This window comes from Myripristis murdjan, chromosome 22 (genome assembly GCF_902150065.1).
Source record: "Myripristis murdjan chromosome 22, fMyrMur1.1, whole genome shotgun sequence".
Lineage (NCBI taxonomy): Eukaryota > Metazoa > Chordata > Actinopteri > Holocentriformes > Holocentridae > Myripristis > Myripristis murdjan.
In genome coordinates, this window is record NC_044001.1 from 6,555,824 (window position 1) to 6,568,670 (window position 12,847).

A 12,847-nucleotide genomic window follows, 5' to 3' on the forward strand; every position below is an offset into this window, starting at 1 on the left:
GTTGTTGACTATCGGTTCTGCTTTTCTGCATCTAAAATACAAAAAAAAAATGTCGAGAGGGAAAATCTCCACTAAAGCCTTTCATGAAGGGTTGACTGACGAGCGTAATCGCACTCCGATTGGTTCATATTTCCATCAATCATCTTTTGGCCCCGCCCACTCTGGCTTTGACTGGGCATTATCGGAACCGTTATGTACCCACAGTCGTTAAAACGACACGGCTACTTCGCTAATTAGCCAGTTCATCGAGCGTCGGTAGCATCATCTAAATAAATAATCAATGTTATAACGATTTAGTTTAGCCCAAAATACAGCATGTATGTTGCTAATTAGGAATTCAAATGGCGTACAATGGCCACCAGCGCGAAGATGAAGCCTCCGACGACGGTGAAACGCCCACGAAGCAGCTGCGGTCCGTGAAGGAGATGCCCGGTTACTTGAGAAACGACACCGAAAATGAGGCAGCCACGCCCGGTGGAAGCGCCACGTCCGACCGGCCGACCTCCAACTCGACCGCGAGGCATCGGATGGACTCCGGGAAGAAAAGCAGGCCGCGTATGTGTAACGTTACCAGCTTGGGCGTAGTGTATTTAGTGGAAAGGGCACCGTTGCATGTTTACAGAAGGCGAAGGCGTTACCACTAAAGACAGTTGACAAAAAGGCAGACCGGGAGCAAAAACGCCGTAGTGGGACACATAAACACTACAGGATGAAATCAAAATGGATTTGATTAATATGCTATGACGATTTCTCAAGCAGTAAAAAATATTTTGCATCGGCATCACACTACTATCAATGAGCAGTAGTGTCAGTAAATAGCCAGGACCTATTTTGCAACAAGATGGCGTTTGTAGTACACACTGTACTGTTGCTTAAGGATGTAGCTGCTTGCCATTATCTGGGCCAGCATATAGACATCAGTGCTAATTGTCCTCACTGTCTCTCAGCATCTCTTTATCCAAGACTTTTTATTTATTTTTCATTATAAAAATTAGGTTTTGGCTATTATGTTACACAGTGATATATGTCTTTGTTTTTTGGTTTTTTTTATTTGTTTTTTTAATTTTACATTATGCAGCATTTCCTTGGTTTGGGATGGACATTGGAGGCACTCTGGTGAAGCTGGTCTACTTTGAACCTAAAGACATCACAGCAGAGGAGGAGCAGGAGGAGGTGGAGAACCTGAAGAGCATCCGTAGGTACCTGACCTCCAACATTGCCTACGGTAAAACGGGCATCAGGGACGTGCACCTGGAGCTGCAGGACCTGACCATGTGCGGCAGGACGGGCAACCTGCACTTCATCCGCTTCCCCACGCACGACCTGCCGGCCTTCTTGCAGATGGGCCGCAACAAGCACTTCTCCAGCCTCCACACCACCCTCTGCGCCACCGGAGGCGGGGCGTACAAGTTTGAGTCTGACTTCCGCACGGTGGGTTTGCAGCTGTGCTTTTTACAGACTAGACTGTGATGATAGACAGGAAGGAAAGGAGAGAGAATGGTGAATGAGTCTGATAGCGGGAGTCTGAGCATAGCTGCTAGTGCAGTAGTTAACACGACCACTAGAGCAACCCAAATGCACAGTAAGAGCTGTATGGATATTGGTAGTATAATTCTTTAAAACTGACTCTGAGCTGGCTTGTTCCATGCAGTTGCGGCATTCTGGGTTTGCTTCTGGTTAGGGATCTTTGTTGCACAACCCGCTCACCCCCAGTGTTTCCTGTCACTGTCTACTATGACCTGAATAAAGGCAAAAAATGTAAAGAAAAAAATAGTAATGCACTAGTGCCCTGTTTTTTTTGTTTGTTTGTTTGTTTGTTTTTTTTAAAGAACTGGGTGTAATGTGTCAGAAAGTGCAGCACCTTCTTTTACTTGTTTACACATCATTAAATATCCCTTTTTTCATCCCCTAACAGAATGTTATTGATATGTTCATCTTTATGGAAATGATTGAAGGGAAGTAAATCATGGTTGTTCCATTAATTTCCCATGAAACTAGGGAATGTATCTGATAAATGAAAAAGAAAATACCAAAAAAAAAAACAAAAAACAAACACAGTGCCAGTGACTATAATTAAGGAAAAGGCAGCTTTCATATTTCAGAGATGTGATCACGGAGAGTTTTCTTATGAAAGATACAACTCCCATTCAATTCTAATGAAGGTTCCTGTTTTTCTACTCCCCCTGGTCTTTCCCTCCTCCCACTATTTCCTGTCTCTGTGTGCCGTCCTGACCACATCCCCTGAATCCTTTTGTGCGTTTTGTCTCGTCTGAATAAAGATGGCTGACCTGCAGCTTCACAAGCTGGACGAGCTGGACTGTTTGATCCGCGGGGTGCTGTACATCGACTCGGTGGTGTCCAGCGGCCCGTCGGAGTGCTACTACTTTGAAAACCCCACAGACCCGGAGCGCTGCGTCCAGAGGCCCTACACACTGGAGAACCCCTACCCTCTGCTGCTGGTCAACATAGGGTCCGGGGTCAGCATCCTGGCCGTCTACTCTGAGAACAACTACAAACGAGTCACTGGGACCAGGTAATATGGATTCACTGATTTATTGGTAGAATCTTGGTATTGACTGATCTTAACCTTGTTGACTGTCATCGACCTAACGGCCAATAAAATGACACTCGGCAATGGCAGTAGCTGAAATTTATCTGTTTTTGTCCAGGGCTCAAGACTAATGGTGTCTCCTGGATTTTATTATCATTATTATTATAATGCCTGTCACATAGAAAATGACAAACTGAGTGGACTGCACATATATAGCAGCTACAACCATTGTGTTCCACTACCAGGCACCGACTACAACTGTGCGTCTCTTCTCTTGGTGCTGTTGTTAGTAATCACTGCCTATCGTCTCAGTTGACTGAGCCGCGAAACCTGTGAGCAATTCTGAAATGTCCATGTGGTAACGACATTCCCCCCTGCCGTTGGCTCCTTGTTTCAATCAAACATTCAAGCTTTATTTAAGTAAAAATGAGCATCATGTGAAGATAAAATGTGTATATTTGGATAATCGGGTAAAATCAGCCTCATGTTTTTCGTAATACCTAACTGTGTCAAAGTTTAAGACTCATCGTATGTCAAATGTGTCGGCTTACGTTTCTGGTGGCATAAGCAGTGTGTAATGAAGAAGAAATGTCATAATCTTGCGCAACCTAGTTACAAATCAGTTGTAAAACATGAGACCTTGTCTAAAATAAGAGCAATATCACTTTATTCCTTGATAAATAAAGCCGTTGTGATGCCCAAGCCTTCACCCAACACTGACACAAGATAAGGATGCAGTCTGCAATAAATAACATAAATGTCAGAAAATATTACAGTGTTATTAGACTGACCAGCTTCACACATCAGTGGCCCAAAATGAGAGCAAAAGGTCACAGTTTTCATTAATGTGACTCAACTTTCCAGAGATCTTGCAGTACGAGTTCAGCACACAGGGCGAGTCCAGGTGAAGGTGATGCCGGGTTTTACAGTGCGGTCAGTGTTTGCCCTCTGTGTCTCCCTGGTGCGGTGGTGTTAAAAGTAACAGGATTTGTTGAAGCTGTCAGTGTCCAGACCACTTCCTTTACCAACTGTTTGCTTAGGAGCCGCAGCCTTTGTTTGCGCTCTCTCTCATACTCTAATTTGGGTTTAGGTTGAATTTTGAATTAAGTTAGTTCAACTGAAGGTCTCACTGTTGATACTGTTGGTCAGATATTATTTTCCACCTGCTCTCGCCACTGGTTTGTTTTCACTGGTGGTTTCTCTGTCTGGAGGCTTTGAAAGGGATCCTTTGATTTTGTCTGTCTGGCTCATGAACGCTTAGTCCTCCCTCGACATAATGGCCTTTTGTCCTTTGTGCTGTCAGAGAAGTACAGGATAAGTGTACTTTAATTGAGACACTGAAGAGTACACTTAAATCTTTTTAAGATTGTTGATTTGGGAATTATCTGTAGAGCAGCCAGCTATTATTACAGATTATGTTATTTGCTTATTTTATTTTGTTGGGTTGTAGATCTCATATTATTGTCTGTCTGTCTCTTTGTGTGTGTTCTCAGCCTCGGCGGTGGGACCTTCCTGGGCCTGTGTTGCCTCTTGACTGGTTGCTCTACTTTTGAGGAAGCCTTGGAGATGGCTTCTCAGGGGGAGAGCACCCGCGTGGACAAACTTGTGCGGGACATCTATGGTGGAGACTACGAGCGGTTTGGGCTGCCGGGCTGGGCTGTGGCCTCAAGGTACAGTTAATGTCTTATTCACCATGAAATTGGAATATAGCCTCAGGAAGGTGGCTGGTTACCTGCCAGAATGCATTGGAGAAAAGAAAAATGTTACCACAGTCAAACTTTGCCAGGATTTAGACGGTGGCTGGTTTTAATTTCCTATCCTATAGGCAGTTTGGCTGAAATAATCAATTAGATTTTTTTGCTAGGCTCCGTGAGTCCAAACAGAAAACTGGGGATATTTCAGTAGGAATAATTATGCGTAGTGCATAAAAAAGATAGAGATCATCCATTTGAAGCTGTTGACTATTTATTTGTACTGGCAGTTTTGGCAACATGATGTTCAAAGAGAAAAGGGAGTCGGTATCCAAAGAGGACCTGGCCAGAGCAACGCTGGTCACCATCACCAACAACATCGGCTCCATCACCAGGATGTGTGCGCTCAACGAGGTCAGTTTTAGTTTATTTTTTATTACTGTTTTATTAATATTGGTCTGGCACTCATTTTTATGGCATTTCTTACTCATTAGTTGTGGCACAGGGACAGGAATGATGCCAAAGCAGTGTGCAGGGAGGGGCAGAGTGACATTGTATTTAAGGAATGATTAAAAAGTTGTATCATTCATTACCATATCGCACATCACAAAATTAACCCAAAAAAAAGACAAAAAAAACCCAAAAATGGTAGGGCTGTAACACCACTGACATGAAGGTTTTTTGAGTAGGTTGTATTTAACTTCCATCCAGCCATCGGTTCCCTCCAGAGTCCCTGCTCTCTAGTTTCCTCTTTGCGTTCAGCCTCTTTACGGTGCTGCCTTGTGGCGTCTTGATCAAGCAGCATTGTACAGGGCTATGAAGGCGTAGAGGAGGTCCACTGCATTACTCCATGTATCGTTACGTTACAGTGGGAAGCAGGAGGTGCCCGACTTAAAAATCGAAGAAGAACAAAGTCAAGAGCAAAACAGGCTCAAAAACCAAAAAAAGAAAAAGAAAAAAGAATAAATAATTAAAAAATAAACCAGATAAATAGCAGTCAGGGATAATGGATGTCTTTATTCAGCAGTCATATGAACTTATTTCCAGAATGTAACTCTTAATAAGTGTATCCAGTGTGGTGATTTGTTTATAGTTACACTACATCCAGACAAAGCTGTTTTGTGTTAGCCAAAATAGAGATGATACTGTGTTATAAAGCTGGGGTTGGCAGTTATCTGGAAAAGCCAAAGCTCTCTGTCCTCAGCCCGTCCCACCGGATGAGTACATGCCAGGAAATGTCAAAGCAAGACTCTTGAAACTTGTATAGTAATTTTTGATCCAACCATGTTAAAAAAAACAAACAAACAAAAAAAAAAACAGCAAATCTCTTAGTTACACCAGTACTGTTCATATGAATCAGCCATTTTGAGTCAGTCTTGTTGACCTTTTTAAAAAATAAAATAAAACAGGGCAGGGCAGATGCGACTAGATCGCATACAAGTGCATCTGCATTTGTCGAACAGCCAATAGGAACGCCTTCTCTCTGAAATGACCAGTGATTGACTAAGGTCTCTGGTCACAGATTTTCTAAAGCCTGAACACTGAGCTAAGAGGAGGTGTGTGAAATAACAAACTCGAGTAATAAGGCACTCCTTTTGCAAAAACCAATCAAAACACGCCTTGAGCTTCTGCACACATTCACTGCATATGATTAAGCCAGGTAGGACAGACTAGTGCACATGAAACTGAAAATGCATGCAGCATTCACACTTCACAACAGGCTGAGCTGCCTGCATGGCTGAAGTGAAAAATGAGTGAACAAACAGCGTCAGGAGACAAAACACAAACACCAGCGACCTCGTCAGATTTACCTGCTAGATGTGGATCATCCCCACTCGAATGGAGGAGGTTTGACGTCGAAAAGATAAATATTACGCACAAGATGCCAATCTGCAAACTACACTGCAAAAACTCAAAATCTTACCAAGATTATTTGTCTTATTTCAAGTCAAAAATGTCTTATTTCTAGTCAAAATATCTCATTACACTTAAAATAAGACATGATCACCTCAGAAGTAACTTGTTTTTAGACAATTGTCTCTTGTTTCAAGTGAAAATTTGCTTGAAACAAGTGACAATTTGCTTGTTTCATTGGCAAAATTTGTTTCTTGTTTCTAGCTAATTTTCACTTATTTCAAGTGAATTTTCACTTTTTCCGCTGGCAAATTTTGCCAATGAAACAAGCAAATTTTCTCTTGTTTCAAGTAAATTTTCACTTGAAACAAGTGAAAATTGTCTAAAAACAATTTGATCATGTCTTATTTTAAGTGTAATGAGATATTTTGACTAGAAATAAGACATTTTTGACTTGAAATAAGACAAATAATCTTGTTAAGATTTTGCGTTTTTGCAGTGTATGTTGGAAAGCGGTTTCCATTAAAGACAGCTCCGCAACTAACTTGTTTCACCATCTGCAAATTAATCAGGGCACAGAATATGAATAGGAGTCAGCAGTCGAGCACAAACCGACCAGCTAAGGTAGCGGCAAAAGAGCACCTTAGGATGAGAGGGGCGACAGATGGCAAGAAAAAACGCTGTCACCAGTTACATTGCAGGGGATATGGTGTCTGTTCAAGCGGCTGAGAGAGATGCTTTCAAACCACTTTGAATTCTTTGGACATCCTGCCTAGCTGCACATATTCTGCCTAAATTGTATAATTCATGTCGCCAAGCTCTGGAGCATAAACTGCAGAGGGTTTCATATTTTGCAATGGATTTGAGTTAACAGCATCTAATATACTATTAAGAAGAGCAAGCTAGTGCAATACAAGACTTTTACAAAGACAGTTTTTTGTCGCATTTTCAACGGGATGCAAAATATCAATTATTGCCATCGGCACACACAAATACAAATATTAGATTTTGTCAATATTGCACACGTCTACTGAAGAGGGTGCTATTTCCTACTAATATTTAGGTACAATAGTTAAAATGCTAGGCACACACAGCTTTTACAGAGACGGAATAAAATGGATAACTTTCTAGTCCTCTAGTTACCACAAGAGCTTTAGAGCCACTGACTTTAAATTATAAATTATAAATAATTATAACTTTATAAACTTGAGTGTGGTAGATCTAGCTGTGTAACGCAGTGTATTGGCTCTGTTTCATGTAATTGATATGTATACCAGTTTTAGAGGGATGAGAGCATGTGCCCTGATTTTTTACATCAACTCTTTGTGTTTTGTTCTCTTACTAAGAAAATTGAGAGAGTGGTGTTTGTGGGCAACTTCCTGCGGGTGAACACCCTCTCCATGAAGCTGCTGGCCTACGCCATGGACTACTGGTCCAAAGGCCAGCTGAAGGCCCTTTTCCTCCGGCATGAGGTGAGCAGCTCTGTCCCGCAATCACCACGGACTGTACACCAAAAATGTCCTTGCACCATCATGGGTAGAATACTTCTGAATTTAAATCCTGTTTTCTCTGTTGTGTTTTGGTCTTGTTTAGGGATACTTCGGTGCAGTCGGAGCCCTGCTGGAGCTTCTGAATCCATCCTAAGTGCATCCAGAGAAGCACTTCCTATCTGCTGCAAATCATTAGCACTTTAGACTGCTTAAAATCAATACCGAGGCAAGGTTTAACACCATTCACAAGCCAAACTGGTAAATTTTGGCTGTGGCTGGTAAGGTTGTCCAGGCTTCTGGTATCTTAGACTCTAAATATTTTGGAAGTCTTATTCAATTCTCAGAAATCAGTGGCTAAGCTAGTAAAGATAGTGAACATGGCCTCTAAATGTTGATATACATGTCTGTCATTGTGGTCAGCAAGCAACACGTGTTTTCCTTCCCTGACCAAGTTTGTATTCACAGCCACTGCAGCTGGTCCAAGCCGCTGTGTGTCACATTTGTTAGCCTGTGTTACTGCGTGAGCGACTGAGGAAATGAGCCAGGCCAAACACAGTCTTCTCTCAAGGAAATTCACCATGATTGCCTGAAATGCTTCAGTTTAAAACAACTTGTAACTGTACAGTTTTGTCAGCTGTACTTACCCCTCAGTGGGTATTGGGACCTGGTACAAATAATATGTACAAATACTTTCTGTGGTTTTGTCCTACCAAGGTCCCAGCTGGGCGGGGTTTGCTGAATTTGATGATACTGTAAGCATCAGAATATAAACCAGATTTAAGACTGTAAGAGCCAGGGAGCTTCTAAGAGCTCAAGAGGGCAGACACACTTTCGGTCAATCAGTCTAAACATTGTGTTTAACTGTTTCCTTAAAGATTTAGACAATATAGTCACAATAGTTTGTCCACAAAGTTGGACTGTCAGTCTTTCCAGGCAAATTGTCATTATCCTGATGCTGCAAGCTCCACCCATCTGCCCCTCTTGGTATGCTGAAACAAGCACTGTGCATTACTTGCAACCACTAAGGTCTGCTTTTATCTGTGAGTTAATATCCATTCTCAGAAATTTTAGGATGGATGTGAATGAGAAATGATGTTCAAACACTGAGTTGTTACAAACAGTGAGTGAGTTTTCAGACCTGGGTGGTGGTTTTTATTTAAACTTTGACAAAAAAAAAAATAATCACTCTCCATCACCAGTAGGTCACAGTTAGTTGATTCATATGAAATGATTGTATATTTGTGAATTGTTTCTGCTTCTATCAAAGATAGACTTTCTGTACTGTTACAATACCCACCCAGCTGAAATCTCATCACCTTCATGATTTACAAACCTTGTTTCCACTTTTTCTCCCTCTGCTCCAAACCTTTGTTGGTTTGCATTTGTTACAAGAGCTGGTATTTAAAATGAGGACAGTCAGTAGCAGGGTGGTTAGTGAGATCTTTCTGTGATTGAGGATTGCTACATTTGATCCTATATTAGCCCCAAGCATCTGCCCTGCTGAAGTGTCCTTGAGCACGACACTGAATCCCTGCCAGCTCCAGGGCTGCTGTTGCTCTTTGAGCCGGTGAAAAGATGAGCCCTTACACACACAGAGAAACCACGGTTAAAAAGTTAGATTATATAGCTTTATTTACCCAGAACTAAAGTTTAGTGCCAAGAGTTGTGTCAGATACATTAGGTCCAATGCATTCGTCCAGTAAAGAAAAAAAAAAACACATTATCTGGTCACTCCAGACCAGATCAGTCCATGGATCATAGAGGTGCTGTTCATCAGACTGTACTACACTCTATAGTTTAGTATTCTTAGAAAATGTGTTATTGGTGGAAAAGTGATATCGTGCTTCCTTCCTTCCTTAATGGTCAGTAATCCCTTCTCAGGCTTTTCACAAAGAAAAGTTTATCAGGACAGAAAGAACTTGACATTCAGCCCCATGTTTCCAGTGTGTATGTGTGTGTGATATCAGTGTGTTGTTTGATGTGTTCCAGTCATTTTAATTGAAATATTTCTGGTCCAGACGAATTTTATGTTTTCAGTAACCCATAGAGCACATTTTAGCATTTTTACAATGGACAGTCCATGGAAGGATATTGGGGACCATGTCTTATCAGTCAGTCAACCAGTCAGTCAGTCAGTCAAGAGGACACAGTTTGTCAACTTAGTAAAGATAATGGTTGTGCACTTGGATTTTAAGTTGAAACTGATTTAAATAAAGTGCCTGTAATGTTTTTGTATTTAAAACATTCATGTGATCATGTGGACAGTTTGTAAATCTCAAGGTTTCCCTCTGTTGGTAGTCTGCACATTGCAAAGAAAACTGTCTTTTTATGACAGTTTTCAACTTTGTAACTGAAGTTTCTTTATTAAATACAGACTTTTCCTAACTTTGTGACTGTGTGTGGCCATTTCATTTGTTTTTCAGGAGACTTTTGAGTTTCACTAGGAAATTTAAAAAAAAAAAAGGTTAAAAGTTACTCTTAAATTGGCAAAGCTATAATCTGGGTATGGGAATATTATATCATAGGATATTCCATTAATGACACAAGACTCGGTGAAATAAGTACAAATACACATGATTTGAGTTTTAAATGAACACCTCTACTGTGAATTTGGGTGACTACTAACTATGGGTCATTATCGCTAAACTGCTTCTTGGACCATGCAACATTTTCAAAATTCAGATTTTTATTCCAATGATTTTTGATCACAATGAAAAAAAAAAAAAACACTTCTATAAACATTTTGTACCAGTTCAGGTACACAGTAAAGTATTTCTGGGAATATGAAGAGAATACTATCCACCATTAAATCCCCAAGAATATATTGATGCTGCATGTCGGAACTGCATTAAAAAAAAAGAAGTTACTTAACACAGTCCTTCCGGGTATTTTCCATTCAAATGTTCGCCTCCGGACACGTTGAATGGTTTCTCGGGCACCATACGTGTCGAACACGTTAAATTCTGCTTTTGTTTTGAGTTATGCAAGAAGAAAACCTGTTACAGAACCGTGCATGAAAGAAGCGAGTGTCTTTCCAGGGAATAAATCCTGCCCCCTTGTAGGCCACAAGTCTCCTCCTCCTCCTCCTCCTCCTGCTCCTCACTGAGGGCTGTACAGCTGGCAATTTACAGACAAAAAAGGCTGCGAGGCGTAATTGACTGTTAGGTGGACCTCTGCCCCGCAAATTGGACCCTTTTTTATTGGGGAGATGAATTAGCGCAAATTTGGGATATTTATTTTCCCCTTGTCTTTGGGGTTTGTTTTCCTTTACGAACCTCTGGATAACTAAAAAAAAAAAAAAAAAAAACTTCCCTTCTCAGTGGAACCGTTATAACCTCCTTATACTGGAAATATAAGGTAAGTGAATAAACTGGGTATTTATTCAGGCAGATTTAATCAAAGTGACGCGAATTGGCACGGTGGAGTCGTGATTTAGTTTGTCTAATTTTTTTCCCACAGTTGTTTTCGGTATGATTCAGCACTTGAAACTTCTTTATACAAGAGAAAAGAGTTACAACAAGACAGATACAGTATAATAAGCACGTCCCAGGGTCTGGTTATTAAAAAGAGCAGCATTATATCACCACAGGGCTTTGGTAACTACAGGCTAAGGCAGTTCAGCATCGTTTCATAATGATGCTTCATGTAAAATCCAACTCCCATCTGCAGCAGGGTTTATTTTATATTCAGCCAACTACTTAAACAGACAGTCTCTCTCTCTCTCTCTCTCTCTCTCTCTCTCTCTCTCTGGTGCAGAATATTAGAGATAAAAATGTGAGGAATGTAACAGGAAACAAAAAAAAAAATCTTGCCAAAGCCAGACTCAGACCTGAGAGAGAAGCATGAGCTGCTCTACCTGGTGTGTCTGACAGGGCGACCGGCTGTGCAAATCAAATGACAACTGATTAAACTTCACTGCTGCCTGGGAAAGGATTTCATGTTTGCATTTCGGCTTTAGAATCTGTATCTGAACCTTTTCTTTTTTTTGTATTTTAAGAAATGCTTGCTTCACTTTCTTGCACCCAAAAGCCAAAAAAAAAAAAAAATTAAAACTATAGGCGGATTATCTGGGAATTTCTGGGGAAGTCACTGTGTGTTTCTATTTTGAGCTACTTAAGTTTTTTTTTTGCCCTCTCCTGGTCTCCTATTTGTCTGAAAGCTGATGCATCCCGATCTACATTTCCTTTATGCTCCTCCATCATCCACCTCCTGAGGATGTGGCTGATGTGCATGAAAACGTGACAGGCGGTTTTTACAGAAACCTCCTTCGAGGACCAAACGCTGCAGCCAGGCAGTCAAAGATGTCGTCCCACTAAGGAATTTTGGTTTCAGTTTACAAAAGCAAACAACGTTGAGATGCAGAGTCCTCCTGGCGCTGATTAGCAAACGTGTGGACAGACTGGGGTTGCAGGGCAGTGGGTGAGCCTCCGGCTCCTTTCACACGACCTGATCCATGAGCACATTGTTATGGAGGGTCTCTGCTTCAGCGAGGGGCGAGAGAGGAAGAGAAACAGTTGAGTGTGAGGCAGAGAGAGAGAGAGAGAAGCTCTGTGAATTAGAGATAGACTGATACATTGGTCTGCTGATATTGGCCTTTTATTTAATCACACGTTGGCCACCGCTGCTATGATGGAGGTTTGTCCCCTGACCACAGCTGGATGAAACAGTTCCTAAAACCTGCAATACCAAAATCATATATTTTATTTATTTGATTGAATGTTGAAAATGTTTTCTTCAAACCAAAAGTTCATTTAAATGTCTAATGTGTCCCAGAGTTTCCGTCTCAGGAGGGTCACTACGTCTCCACTGTTATATACAGTATCATCAATCTGAGATGTTCAGTGAATTCCAGGAGTTATGCTGAAATAAAATTGCAATTTATCATTTTTGGTGTCCCCAGTTTCCCTCGTCATGCCACAGAAAACTCTACCTCAGTTACTGATTTCCTACATTTCCCAGAATGCCTTAACTTGTTGCTTTCAATCACAGTTGGGCTGTTTGGTATAGATATATTGCTATTGTGACTGTTGGTTTATGTCAGTGGTTGCGTTTGCACCCCTTACCCAAAATGCAGCGTCTTCTGGCTGCATTGCATTCTGGTCTGTTGATTTACCATCGCTGCGAAACCTGCGATGGATTTGTCCCTGTGTGATTGTTGAAAAATGTCAGTGAAAAATGGCAGCTCTTGAAAGAAGGCCCTGATCTTTGGTTGTTGTTTTAGATGGCTGAAACATTTCCTGCCATCAGACTCCACTGTGGCT

General features: G+C 41.3%; 2 protein-coding genes across 3 annotated transcripts in view; both read left to right on the forward strand.

The window, feature by feature from the left end:
* Positions 1-163: 163 nt before the first annotated feature.
* Positions 164-9,976, forward strand: pank2 (pantothenate kinase 2). Its single transcript, XM_030044350.1, has 7 exons — positions 164-555; positions 1,079-1,431; positions 2,280-2,533; positions 4,045-4,221; positions 4,533-4,656; positions 7,443-7,568; positions 7,690-9,976. Exons 1-7 carry the CDS (start codon positions 342-344, stop codon positions 7,738-7,740), a joined length of 1,299 nt encoding a protein of 432 aa, XP_029900210.1. The 5' UTR covers positions 164-341; the 3' UTR covers positions 7,741-9,976.
* A 749-nt stretch (positions 9,977-10,725) lies between these two features.
* The window catches only part of loxl3b (lysyl oxidase-like 3b), a 29,817-nt gene continuing 27,695 nt past the window's right edge, over positions 10,726-12,847 (forward strand). For both annotated transcript variants that reach the window (XM_030045064.1, XM_030045063.1), the window contains exon 1: positions 10,726-10,943. The gene's annotated coding sequence lies outside the window, so the exon portion shown is untranslated. The remainder of the gene's footprint in view (positions 10,944-12,847) is intronic.